The sequence below is a fragment of the Thamnophis elegans genome, chromosome 8 (assembly GCF_009769535.1).
Source record: "Thamnophis elegans isolate rThaEle1 chromosome 8, rThaEle1.pri, whole genome shotgun sequence".
Classification (NCBI taxonomy): Eukaryota; Metazoa; Chordata; class Lepidosauria; order Squamata; family Colubridae; genus Thamnophis; species Thamnophis elegans.
This window is the reverse complement of record NC_045548.1, coordinates 80,184,616-80,198,376: the sequence shown is the minus strand read 5'-3', so window position 1 is coordinate 80,198,376 and position 13,761 is coordinate 80,184,616. Positions and strand designations below refer to the sequence as shown.

The following is a 13,761-nucleotide window of genomic DNA, read 5'->3' as shown; positions in this document are numbered from 1 at the left end:
ACACAGTGCAGCCAGAAGCACCGAGGGCTAAGGACTCATCCTGGACACAGGGAGCAGAAGCCACGTCGGGCTCTGCTGGGAGACCGATAAACGCAATTCCAGAAAAGTGGGCAGAGGCCGGTGAGCAGGAACAAACCCACCGGAAGCCGCTCGGATGTCAACCGGTTTTGAACCGCCTCCTTCCTCCCCACCGCTGAGGAAAGAGGACCGGCTGCGAAGGAGAGACCTTGGATTCCAACATGAAAGCGCTGTAAACTTGGGTTATGCTCAAGACATTTACACTCGCGCACATTTGGTAGGCCCATATATCTCATGAAGCTCTCAACCTCTATTCCAGACTAATCGCTTCCACATCTTGGTTTCTGCTGGGTCAAAAGGGCGAGATTTGTACCATCGAGGCAGCATTAACTCTCAGCAACCGTAGAGATGGATTTTTCTCCCTGGTCCTTCAGACCTTCCAATGACCACTCCAGGGCCAAGCTAAGTGGGTCCCTGCCACAGTCGTTAAGTGAATCACTGCAGTTAAGTTAGTAGCCTGGTTGCTAAGGGAATCCGGCTTCCCCACTGACTTTGATTGTCAGAAGGTCACAAAAGGGGATTACGTGACCGGGGAGAGGGGGGCACTGCCACCATCCTAAATACAAGTCAGTTGCCAAGGGTCTGAATTTTGATCACGTGACCACCAGGATGTGGCAACAGTCGTTAGTATGAAAAACAGTCGTAAGTCACCTTTTCCAGTGCCGTTCTAACTTTGAACGGTTGCTAAACGAATCGTTGTAAGTCAATGACTACCTGTAGAAGTCTCACTCTGGCCATTGTAACAATGGCACCCTTTCACTCCCAACCCCCACAACTCATCCAGGACACCACAGTGGGCAGTTTGGAAGCAACTAGGAGAGACTCCCATTCTGACTCCACAGAAATCATCCATCAGCCCCAGCCAGGCTGCCCCTCTGCTGGACCAGGGAATCCATTTCCTCCAACCACCTTCCCTGGAAAGCAAAGGCCGGCTGCCCAGCATCACTGGCTCCAATGAGGGGCAGTGCTACCACAGATGGTTGGCTGCAGAGTGGCCAGGACTCACTTTGGACCACGCAGCCAGAGAGCCACCGCTGCTTGACCACAACGAGCGGAGACCATCTTACCTCCTCATCAGAGCTGTCTTCCATGTACTCATTCTGCAAGGGAGGTTCTTGTTGATCTGCTGCTCCTGTACTCCCGATTTTCGGACACGACTCTGTTGCCTCTCCAGCCTGCAAAACAGAGCGACAGGAAGAGTTATGCCGAGGCAGCCAGGGCTGCAGCAGACATGCCGGGAGACCATCGCAGGCTCTGGGGAAGAGCCAGAAGCAACGCAGAAGAGGAATTCCTCAGGGACGGTGATACGCCTCAAAGGCCGCTTCAGCACCCATCACGGCACACCTCCTGGCCTTCCACCAGGCCCTGGCGCCCACTCCACCTGCAGCCGCCCACAGCTAGTGGAGGGCCAGACAGTGGGAAAGCACAGACCAATAGTGCCGAAACCTCCACCCTAATCCCTTAGGCAACTGCCATAACAGAGGAAGTCAGCCTGCGGGTTCCCTCTGCCATCATCCACCAAAACAAGTGAAAGAAGCAGCAAGGCGGAATTTGGGGAGGCCCAGAAATTACACATTGTCTGCGTTAGTGCCAGGGCAGCCACGCTCTGTGAAGCAAAAACAAAGAAATTATATAAACTTTGCTGGAGGGAGTCGAAAAACTACTCATTTTCCCCCCTATCTCCTTTGTTTCCTGGCGACAGGGATCCACCAATAGCCACGCATGAGGGAGCACGTTCTTCACTTTTGCTAAGATTGCAAGGGGGCTTCGAGGGATCCCCCTCAGATCCACACAGTTGCAAGTGCATCACGGCCTGTGTCCCGCCACCTGGCCCATTTTCCTTCTCCCACACAGAGTGGAGCCATTGCTTAAACCAGCTAAGGTTTCCCTAAGGGCTCCCCTCCCCAAAGAAGGTAATTAAGACCCTGACATTGACAAGCCCCTAATCAATTTCATCCTAAAGCCCCTTTTCTTTTTGGCTCCTAAGAAGCCTGAGCACTTAAGGCAAAAGCAAACGGCCAGCACTGAGGCACGCTTTTCAATGCGTCCTCCGCACTGCCAGCTGTCTGCTTATCTCTTGAAATCTCTTTCACCCCAATGCACATAAATATAGACAATCCCAGAACAGAGGTGAGGATTCCAAAGAGCGAGGCTAAGGAAAGAGGGCTATCGGGCAATTGGCTCCCTTGTGAATCAAGTTCTGGAACAAAACCTTCCCCACCATTTGGGTTCAGCCAGCTTTTTTGGGGTTGTATCCTTCTGATACTGAAAGTATTCAGGGGTGGTTTCTTATTAAACCTTTTCCCGAGTGTTTATTCTGGAATCTCCCTTAGTCTCTGAAAACCCGAAAGGAAAGGATGGCATACAGGTGAACCAAAACACACAGCCATCCTTTGAAGGCCATGCCACCAATGCATTCCGCTAGGGAGACATTCCTGAGGATGGGCTCCAGCACTGGTCGGAAGCTGGGAAGGCTGAGTAAAAGCAATAACCAAACTATCTGACATCTGGGACACTATGGAACAGAACTTTAACCAGTACTCTCCCTTTTTGTCCAGAAAATGTTAGCCACCATTCATTGCTCCTCTCTCCAGAGACAAGTACAGGTAGTCCTTGACCTACCACCACCACTGAGCCCAACATTTCTGTTGCTAAGCAAGACAATTGTTAAGTGAATTCTGCCCCATTTTGCAATCTTCCTTGCCACAGTTGTTAAGTGGATCTGACTTCCCCAGTGACTTTGCTCGTCAAAAGGTCTCAACAGATGATCACATAACAAAGTAACAGAGTTGAAAGGGACCTCGGAGGTCTTCTAGTACAACCCCCTGCACAAGCATGACCCGGGGACACTGCAACCGTCGTAAATACGACTCAGTTGACAAGTGTCTGATTTTTGATCACATGACCATGGAGATGCTGCAAGTCACTTTTTTCAATGCTGTTGTAACTTTGAACAGTCACTAAATGAACTGTTGTAGGTTGAGGACTCACTGTAATCACAAAAACCTGAGAAGGGGGGGGGTCCCCCTTTGGCACCAAGGAGCAGCTGCCCCCACACTTGTCTCGGGTGAACCTATGAAGCCAGACAAGCCTGCCCCGCTCTCCCTGCTGCTGCTGCAGCCCTTTCCAGCTGCTGGCCTAGGCAGCCCAGGGGTTCTCTCTGCTGGAAGAATCCATCATCGTGAAAGACGGGGGGGGGGGGGGGGCAAGAAAGAGCCAGCGAGCGCCTCTTTTCCTGTCAGCCCTCCCAGGTAAGCCAGACAGGAAACAGGACCAGATGAGCTAATTCTACTTGACTCTGAGGCTACATTAACAGCATCGTGCTAGTCTGAAAATGCGGATCTCCCGCTGTTGGAGTCTGATACATTAGAGGGGATCCTTTTTAAGTTTCTGCCTTGGTCCCTGAAGCAGCTGTGGACTCCTCTGCCTTTTATCTGATCTTCCCCCAGGCAGCGGCTCTTCCCTCCTCCCTCAAGGTCATTCCCCCAGACCATTATCTTTCAAACCTGGGCCACCCAGAGACAGGAATGTTTCTCATTGTAGACAATGCAAAGGGGGAGCCGATGCTGCTCTACTTTGGCTGGGGGGGGGGGGGGAATGAGAGGAAATGCAAGAATGGATGGATGCCTATTTCATATCAAGACTCTAAGCAGCCAACTGTGGCAACTCTGAGGCCTGTGGGCTTCAACCCCCAAGGCTGGCTTGGGAATTCTGGAAGTTGAAGTCCCCAGGCCTTAATGTTGCCAAGGTTGCTCTAGATGAAGGCGAATCAATATCAGAGCGTTTCAGCCTCCCACCAGTTTCCATGACTGGAAAGGCAGCACAGCTGAGGGAGGGAATGCTGAACTTACAGGACTCCAACAAACACAAACCTTTTTTTGCACATCACAACGGCTAATCAATAACATACTGAACTTCCATGTTATCTGCAAAACCACCCCAATTTCTCCTCCCTACAATCCGAATTTAAACCCTCCATCCGTCTAGCCACAGCCTGTGTGGCTAGACGGATGGAGGGCTGGCGACCTCCCGGGGGGAGGGCCTTCTCTGTTGCAGCTCCGCCCTCTGGAACGACTTCCCCGCTGAGATCCAGACCCTTACTACCCTCCCGGCCTTCCGTAAAGCTACTAAGTCCTGGCTGTTCCGGCAGGCCTGGGGCTGTTGAAGTATCCAGCCCCACTTTAAATTGTGAATGTTGTTGTATTTTAAATTGTGTATTGTCTTATTTATCCCCTTCCCTTTCTATTGTAAGCCGTCCGGAGTCCTTCGGGGAGTGGGTGGCATACAAAACTAATAAACTAAACTAAACTAAACTAACTGTGTAAGTGAGCTACAAATTTCCAAAACTTTGGCCTCGCACTAAAATCTGTTGGCCTGGAAAAGGGCTACCAGGTTCCTTCTCATGTTTTGTAAGGAAACGCAACTGACAGGAGGCGCTGACAACGATGCTTTGTTCTGCAATTCACTTCTACAAGATCAGTTGATGGACGCTTGGCTATTTGGAAGTGGGGGTTAAATGCCGCTGCCATACTGAAGCCAAAGCACGTGAAACGGGAGATCACATGGCCAAGAGCGCTGGGCTGCTGCAGATGCGGTCGCCTGGTCCATCCACAGCCATTCGTTATGACATTACAAAGAACCCTCGTCTTCCTCTGCTACATACCAGAAAAACAGGAAAGCTGCTGCCTTCGTGGCTCCCTCCGTGGGGACCTTCTGGCCAGCGCCTACTGATGAGTCCTGCCCCACAGGCGCAAGGAAGCCCTCCCCCCTCCAGAATCACCCGGGGCTTAGCGTGTGAAATGCTCCACACTGAGATTTTGGGACAGGACAGGATCCAGCCGTGGCCAACCTGCCAAACTCCAGCCCACGGCCTGGCAGACCAAACTGCACCCACACTCTGGCCTAGCGTGCGGGTGCAGGAAAAACTGCACATCCTTTGCTGGAAAAGAGATTTGCCCTCCTCCTCCCCCGCTCCGAGGGGACCCAGCCTGGAGAGGGCTTTGCCAGAGGATTTGGTGGAACAATCAGGAAGGCAGCCATACAAAACGCTCCTCCCGGGAGTAGTAAAATCCGTACAGTGTGTGATCACCTTCTGCTAGAAGCAGCCTATAATTCGGTCCCGTGTGCCCCCTCCGACTTCCACCTCCTGGCCGAGGGGAGATTGTGGGGCAGGGGGCCTAGAAAGTACAGGGCCAACCAGAAGATGGGATTACAGCAAAAACAAAGGCTTTAGGAAAGTCTTTGAAAAAAGCGGATCAGAGGTAATTTTTTTCCCAGGCTTTTGGCATCAAAGAGGTTTTGTCTGTCTCTCCGTTTCCCTTCCTCCCCTCCAAGCCCATCCGTGGGCTTGGAGCAGGAGGCAGAAGGGGGTCCTTCAGCCAGCAAAGCCTTTGCACAGAGGTCCACGGGCTCCTCCTTTTTTCGGGACACTCCAGAGGGCTTGAGGTCTTTCTGCTTTCTCACTCCATCGGAGGACATAGTGCTCTGAAGACAGGCACGTGCCAGCCAGCCCTCCGCTTGAAGCCAAAAGCTTCCTTGATGTTTGGCCTAAGTTATTTGGAAGAGAACCAGGACGTGTGGTGCCAGGCTCTTCTCTGCTCCACAGATCAACAACCGTCTCTCTACTAATGTCTCCCCAAAGTGTCCCTCCAGACCTGGCCAATTACCTCTCCATACTTGCTGGTGTTCCGTCTTCTGGTCTAAAAGGCTGCCTTCACACACCAGGGTATGAGATTCGCCTCGGTGAAGAAGAAATAAGCTTTTCTTTGCAGGTTTTTTCAAGAATCACATACTATTTCTCTCGGAGATGTTTTGGATGCCGTCAAAATGTCAGGCATTCTTTGGGCTCCTGAATTTCACTCTGGGTTGATTTTCCGCTTTAACGGCTGCTTCCTAGTCCCCAGGCAGGATCATCGCTTGCACCAAGCAACCACTTAAGGAATTCAGGCAGGAAGGTGGACATGGAAACCACCAGAGGGCAGCAGCATGCAACCCCTCGCCCGGAAAGCAATTGGAAGAAGCCATGGCAATGGCTTTTTTTTTGGGGTGGTGGTGTGAGGAGGTCAGGTCTCTATGTGGCAGCACTGCTGATTCAGCAAAGCTGCAGGCAACGGGAGGGAAGAGCGGAAGAGCGGCTGGGGCTGAAAACTGCCTTCGACACCACCAATGGCTGCAGGGAGCGAGCAGCTGCAGGGCAGCTCAGCTGCTGAAGGATGAAGGCCTGCCTGCTGCTTCATCATCCTGCGGAGGGAAGACACTTCGACTTGGCCTCGGGGAGATTCACCCCGTCCACCGGATCCCTCTCAAAACAAGGACCTGTCTTTCATCATAACCGCAACCTGGAGAATGGAGTGGGTGGGGTTTGTCCTTGGAACCTCTCCCAGAACCGATGTTGATCGGGGCGCATCCCAGTGATGGGAAAGGAGGAAACCAGACTGATCTGAAGCAAACTTTAGGGCTGGCTGAAGCTCTGCAGTGCCTTCAATCCTACAATCAGGACAGCCATTTTCAGAAATATTTTTCAAGAGTTCTATAAGTACAAAAAATTCTCCCCCATCACCTTTGATAGGCTCCTCCAAAGATCTCTCCAAAGCCAAAGGTTACTACTCATGGCAAGAAAAATGCATTCAGCATTTATACTCAGGTGAGGTGGAGGCGCACAATCTGGCTGCTATTTCTGATCCCCCCCAACCCTGCTGTCATTTCACATCCTGCTAACCTCAGGAGGCCAAAGCCTCAAACGCTTAAACAGTGAAAGGGACAAAGGAGGCCTGCAACAGCCTGATCCAGGCTTCCCTGCTTTTAATGGAGGGCCCCAGTGGCCCCAAAACCTTGCGCAAAACTACTTTTATAAAATGAGACGTGCTTGAAGGAAACGTCAGGGTTGCCAGTGGTATGAGTCACTTTGCAGCGAGATTGCCGGCAAACAAGTTTAATAAAAATAAAATTAAAAAATAACAAAAATGATGGCATCAAATTTGGCAATCCGTGTTTCCAATTATGTGGCTCTCAAGGCAAACAAAAAAGCCAGAGTATGCCAGAGCACCGAGAACTCCACTAGCCTTCTTCACTCTGTGGCACACAGGTGGTTAGAGCCCTGGTGACGCAGTGGTCAGAATGCAGCATTGCAGACTAACTCTGCCCACTGCCAGGAGTTCGATCCTGATGAGACTCAAGCTTCATTCAGCTTTCCATCCTTCCAAGGTCAGTAAAACGAGAACCCAGATTGTAAAGAGAGGGGCATATGCTGACTCTGTAAACTGCTTAGAGAGTGCTGGGAAGCACCATGAAGCTGTATAGATGCCTACGTGCTAGTGCTATTGTCCTAGTTAAAGCTCATCTTAAGACTGGATCTTTCACTAACTTTGGTGCATCAAGGTAAAAGTTTGTTTCTAATATTAGAGATTTATTTCCTTTTTCCTTTTGGAACGAGAGACCGATGACTGATTTGAACTCAGGGTTAACAGGAACAGCTACTGCAAGAGGAAGGATGCGCAACCAGGACAACTACACAGCATAATGGTAAATGCAGCACGAGATCTTGGCACAAACTGACTCTGCTGGTACAAATTGCAAAATAGTTTTTTTATAGAAAGAGCAAATTCCTGGATGAAAATGACGAATTGCACAAGAATGAATCTGCATAAAGTGAGGGAAACCCGTCCAGTGGCTGCGCTTGGGTAAATCAGCAAGAGAGCGCTGTTTGAGTATCCACGGGTGGTATGTGATGGTGGTCCTCCACCTGCCTCTCATACGGGAGCAACAGGCTGCTGCCAGTACCTGCATGGGTGTAGAATGGCTGAACTCAAGAGAACAGGTGGGCCTCTCTGCTCTCCCATTTGGCTCAGGAACTGTCCCATCAAGTCCCTTACGTTGAGTGCCAACGCTGAGGCCTCTCAAATCCCATACGGAGAGAAACAGCCCTCAAGCCAGCCCTGATAGTTGGCTAAAATTTTCAAGATATTTCACAATAAAGATTCACTGTATTTTTCAGAGCATAAGATGTACCTTTTTCCTCAAAAAAGAGGCTGAAAATCTGGGTGCGTCTTATACACTGAATACAGCATTTTTTTGCCACCCAAAGCCCCACCCCTTCACAAAAATGGCCGTGCATACCATTATGGGGGCCCTCAGAGAGTTCCTGGGGCCTGGGGAGGGCAGAAATAAGCAAAAAATGGAACCTTTTTTGCCCCCCCCCCAGCCACCAGCAGCACTCTGTAAGCCTCCATAAGGCTATGCATGCAATCTTTTTGAGAAAAAAACGGGCCCATTTTCACGAGAAACAGGGCGTTTTTTGCTTGTTTTGGGGGCCCCCACCTCCCCAGGAGCACTCTGCAGCCCCCCCCCAAGGCTATTCATGCTTTAAAAAAAAAAACAGGCCCATTTGAAAAATGGGCCGTTTTGGGGAGGTTTGCAGAGTGCAAAAACTTTTTTCTCCCTTTTCGAAAGCTCTTTAACTGACTGAAGAGAATTACATTGCTCAAGTGCTGTGCTAGCAGAAACAAAGTCTTAGGTGCTGCAGATTGTCAGCGATTTCCTTCTCCAGCACATGGATAAATACACCTGGAAATATCTACCTACTTATCTCTCTCTCTCTCTCCCTACCTACCTACTGTATTTCTCTATTTCTCTCTCTCCCTCCCTTTAGCTACCTACCTACCTAACTACTCTCTCTCTCCCTATCTACTGTATTTCTCTCTTTCTCTCCCTCTCTCTCCCTCTATCTACCTACCTCCTTTTTTTAAAATTTGCCTCTTCAAAACCTTGGTGCATCTTATACTCCGGTGCATTTTATACTCCAAAAAATACGGTATATACAGGCTATATTTGGGCTACAAGGGAGAGAGTGTCTAATGTTCATGATGCTTCGTAACTTCTCGACAGAGTATGGTAGAACAATGAAAATGATACCACATCTTGACTTTGAGAACAGCCAGGCAGATTATTATGAAAAATAGGTGGAAAATTTGCTTAGCTCCTATAAAGCACTTGGTGCAAACATCTCTAAAAATTCACATCTTACGCTTGCATTTAGACTATTTCTCTTTGAACTGGAGGGCAATGAGTGATGACAATGGGGAGAGATTCTACCAGAATATCACACGCATGAAGAAAATATACCAAGAAAAATGGAGTCCGTCCATGCATGATGATTACTGCTGGAATCTCCCCAGGGATGATCCTGAGGTTCACAAGAGAAAAGCCAAAAAGCGCAGTTTAGATACCAAATAAAGATAGAACCTTGTCGTTTAATCTGATGTTAGAGCTTGTCAGTTTTTCATGCAAAAAGCAGGAAAATGCTACATGAAAAAACCAATAAATGAATGGAAAGTTATGTTGTTGGTATCAATAAAAAGATAAATTTATAATGATTGGTATGGCACCATTCTCACTGCTGTATCACATTTTGCAGAAAAGTTATTGAGCATAATCGCACACACCCCTTGTAAATTTGAATTATTTTGATGAAATTTTGACCTGAAGCTGTAGCTTGGAAACGGAAGCCAATTAATACCCAGGACTTAATTTTCCTTTATTAGTGACCCAATTCTGGTAAAATTTAAGCTACATTCATTTCCGAGGCTATCTACTTGTCAACCACTGCCATTTCTTTACAGCAAACATTCCTATTGTTGCCTAAAAGACGAGAAAAAGCATCAGGTTTTCCTAATGATAGTTAGGTCTGAAATGATTAACCCTGGAGAGGCAGTTGAACAAGATTTAAACTCTATGATTGGAAGCTCTCCACAGTTTAATTTCCTGATACTGGCTGGGGGGGAAACTGGCAAAGGGAAGCTGAAAAAAATCAGAGGGCCAAGCAGAAATACACCCTTCGATGTTTCCCCTCCTTTTGTATTTTTGATTTCCAATAAAAGTTCTGTCTCCTCCATGATGAGAAAGAAAACTGCCTCTACTCCCCGTGATCTCGTTTCTCCACTTTCACAGTCACTATGAGCAGAATTCACATGGACTTGCGCGAGGCACCTGACTCTGGGTCTGGAAAACTGTCCCTGTGCAGCCAGCCATCTTGGTTTTGGTTTGGTTTTATTAACACTTATAGGCCGCCCTTTTCCCTGAGGGGACTCAGGGCGGCTTACATAAAATCAAGGGAGGGATATACAAACAATAACACAGACAACATAGAATAAAATAATGAGCAACATTCATTCATCATTCGGGTGGGGGCAATTATCTTTGTCCCCAGGCCTGACGGGCTAGCCAGGTCTTAAGGGCTGTGCGGAAGGCCTGGACGGTGGTGAGGGTACGAATCTCCACGGGGAGATTGTTCCAAAGGGTCGGAGCTACTACTGAGAAGGCTCTCCTCCTTCCCCATCTTTCTTGGGTCTTGGGTATAGTTTGTCGCTGTAGCTGAGGTTTTGTTTCTCTTCTGCCTCACATTAAGTCTCACTTTAATGACTACTCTCTTCTCCACCTTCGGGCCAGGAAATTGCGACTGCACAAATTAATTATCTCAAATATTTACTAGAATGTTTCTCTCCTTCAATATGTTTTTAAAGACTTGAACTGTGGCAACGAATCTGTCTCTCTCTCATTTTCTTCACAAGTCAGACCAGCTGCTAAGGTAACAGCCTCCCTGCTTTAGTCCTCAACACTTACATAATAGTCTTGACCAACTGGAGCGCTGCCTCCCTATCTGACCCCCAACAAGCCAGGTCAGCTCATCAACCCTCAAATAGCACAGCTGCACTCCCAAGACCAAATCTCAGCTCTTTGCCCATGTTTCTCTCTCTGATGACTTACGCTGCCCTCACGACAGTCAAGCCAGGGCACTAAAATCCATATGCCAGTTTTAGAAGAACAAAGCAAAACTAGAGAGGAAGCAAAAGCTGATTATATAGAATGAATTCACCTGTCTGAGGTCCACCCAACTGATTCTCAGAGTGTTGAGGAGCAAAAGGCGGTGGTTACTCCAGTTGAGTGATCTTAATCAGGGGAAAGCAAAGAAACTCAGCTCTCTTTGTGCCCACCCCTCCCACATCCAGAGGAAGACGATTTGTGTAGCACAGGCTAAGAAGGAACTCAACAGGGGAGGGTGCAGGCCAGAAAGGATGCGGAAAGGACCTTCTGGCTAAGCCAGATGTCGCCAGTCCCTGATGAGCTATGCCCTAGCAGGCGGAAGGGCAAAGAGCTCTTCGGGCCTTCGTCTGGGGTCTTTAGAGAATCCTGCAGAACCAGGAAGATGCCAGAAGACCTAAGACCAGCAAGTGGGGCTCCACTCTTCCAACAGGAAAGGGGATCCTCCAATTGTGGAGCAGTTACTCAAAAACCTGAAAATATTTTAGAGCAGATAATAAAGGAGGCCATTTGCAAGCACAAACATGATTACCAAAAGCAATAAAAATAGAAGCTTTAACAAGATAACTATTATGAAAGGATAAAATGTGGCTTGGGCAGTACAACAGTAGCAGAGGCCCACAACTGGCTGGCAAACCACTCTGGAATAATTCATTGCTACATATAGATAACAACCAATGGGATCCCACAAGGATCTGTCTTGGGACCAGTATAATTCAATGCTTCTATTCACAAATTGGATAAAATGATTGATGGACTGTTTATTAAACACTGATAATACAGAACTGGGAGATCTGGCCAAAACCCAGGAAGATCGAACATGATTGCACTCTAATATGGAGAGTATTTTTGTATGCTTGTATGTTCTTATGTTCTGCCTATTCCTGGACATCCCAGACTGCTAATAATTTAAACAAAAAAATATCCCAAGAAATCCACATACATATAAAAACCTGCATCTACAAATACCTTGCAACAAATATTTGAAAAAGAGTTGAATGTCAACATTAACAAGCGAAACATCAGCCAGTAGTATGAAATAGCTGCTAAAAGGCGTAACGTAATTTTGGGCAAGAGTAGAAGCAGCACTAAAAAGAGATGGGGAACAATGGCCCCTTTACGACTTGTGGACGTCAACTCCCAGAATTCCTGGGCCAGCATGGGAGTTGAAGTCCACAAGTCTTAAATAGGCCGTCGTTCCCCATCCTTGGCATTAAAGATGCATGAAGTCCTTATACCCCGTAAGTCAGCACTGCTGAGACCACGCCTTGATTATGGTGCATGATTCTGAGCAGCCCATTGAAGAACAAAACTTGACTAGTTAAAAAAGGTACAGATGAAGGTACAAAAATGATATAGGAACCTTAGAACATGACCTATGAGAAGAGACTAAAGCATGATTATGTCTTTCACCAAAACAGCCTCTCACCCTTTGCAGGTAAGCTTCACTTTAAAGATTACAGACTCAAACACAGAAGGAACACACTGGACAAAGCTAGTTTTGATTCTCTTACAAATGTGCATGAAATGAAAAAGATATTCTTTTCCAAACCCTAAACAAGCCATTGCATTCTTGAAATTCTGCCCAAATACTTTGGATCAAGTGTGGTTTGACAATAACAAAACACACGTTTTGGGATTCTAGTCTATAGTAGAAGCAAAAACCAGAGAGACCCCAGAGTGATCCTGAGGGGCAAGCAGGCAAAGCTGGTGTCCGCTTTCACCCCCAAATCTTCATGGCTTACTGGCTGATCTTCTCAGACAGAAACACAGCATTATATTTACCAGCCTCTGAGATGATCGACTTACTTGAGTATTTTTGGAGTGCAACTTCCTTTTTGCCTTCTCCTTAACTCCGTGATCCTGGTCTTCCTCATCTTCTGTAAGGCTGTCACTTCCAGAGTCTTCCAGTCCAGAATAGACACTTTCCTCGCTGTCTGTCAGAAGATCGCCCATCTCTTCTTGCTCTTCAAACATCCTGGTCCCAATAATGGACTGTAGAAGGGAAAGCACATGATTCAAAGCCTGTAGTGCCAATAAAGCCTGCATAACCCTCTCTCCCACACTTGACATATGCAGAATTTATCTCCCCAAATGACAGTTTGGGATTGTAATTCTTTCAGCATTTGCTGGTTACCAGACTTACAGAATAAAGACACTTTGGGGGTCTTCTAGTCTAACCCCCTGTTCAGGCAGGAGACCCTATGCCAGGGGTGTCCAACTTTGGGAATGTTATGACTGGTGGACTTTTAATTTCTAGAATCCCCATAGCTATCTATACTGTGAAGTCCATTAAGTCTTAAAAGTTCCCAAGTTTGGACACTCCTTCCCTACGCCATGTAACAAATGGTTGTCCAGTCTACGTTTGAAAACCTCCGATAAGAGGACACCCAAAACTTCTGGAGGCAACTCATTCCCGTGAATTAACTTTTCTGTCAGGAAATTTCTCCTTTCAGCCCAAATTTGTATTTTTAATGTATAAAATAAAAAAAAAATCAGTGTTGCAATGTTCTATATGCAATTCCCGAGACCTTCTAGGGCAGTGCTTCTCAACCTTGACGACTTTTAAGTCCTGTGGACTTCAACTCCCAGAATCCCCCAGCCAGCTATGCTGGCTGGGGGATTCTGGGAGTTGAAGTCCACAGGACTTAAAAGTCACCAAGGTTGAGAAACGCTGTTCTAGGGCCAGGCGGTGGATCCTCCTGGCTCCTAGGAAGAATCAAGGAGAGAAGCAACCTGGAACTGAGGAGGAATTTCCTGACCTTCAGAACAATGACCCAGAGTGGAGTGGAGTTGTGGGTGCTCCATCCCTGGAGGTTGTGAAGAAGAGCCTGGGCAGCCATCTGTTATGGGGTCTCCTGCCTGAGG

The 13,761-nt window shown here is 47.7% G+C and overlaps 1 protein-coding gene across 2 annotated transcripts in view; it reads right to left on the bottom strand.

Annotated features, from left to right (window-relative positions):
* BOP1 (BOP1 ribosomal biogenesis factor) overlaps nucleotides 1–13,761 on the bottom strand; it is a 54,944-nt gene that overhangs the window by 39,394 nt on the left and 1,789 nt on the right. For both annotated transcript variants that reach the window (XM_032223420.1, XM_032223418.1), the window contains exons 2-3: nucleotides 12,703–12,888; nucleotides 1,146–1,253 (exon numbers count right to left, since the gene is read on the bottom strand). In XM_032223420.1, coding sequence (XP_032079311.1) covers nucleotides 1,146–1,253; nucleotides 12,703–12,870 — 276 coding nt within the window. In that variant the 5' untranslated portion in view covers nucleotides 12,871–12,888. The remainder of the gene's footprint in view (nucleotides 1–1,145; nucleotides 1,254–12,702; nucleotides 12,889–13,761) is intronic.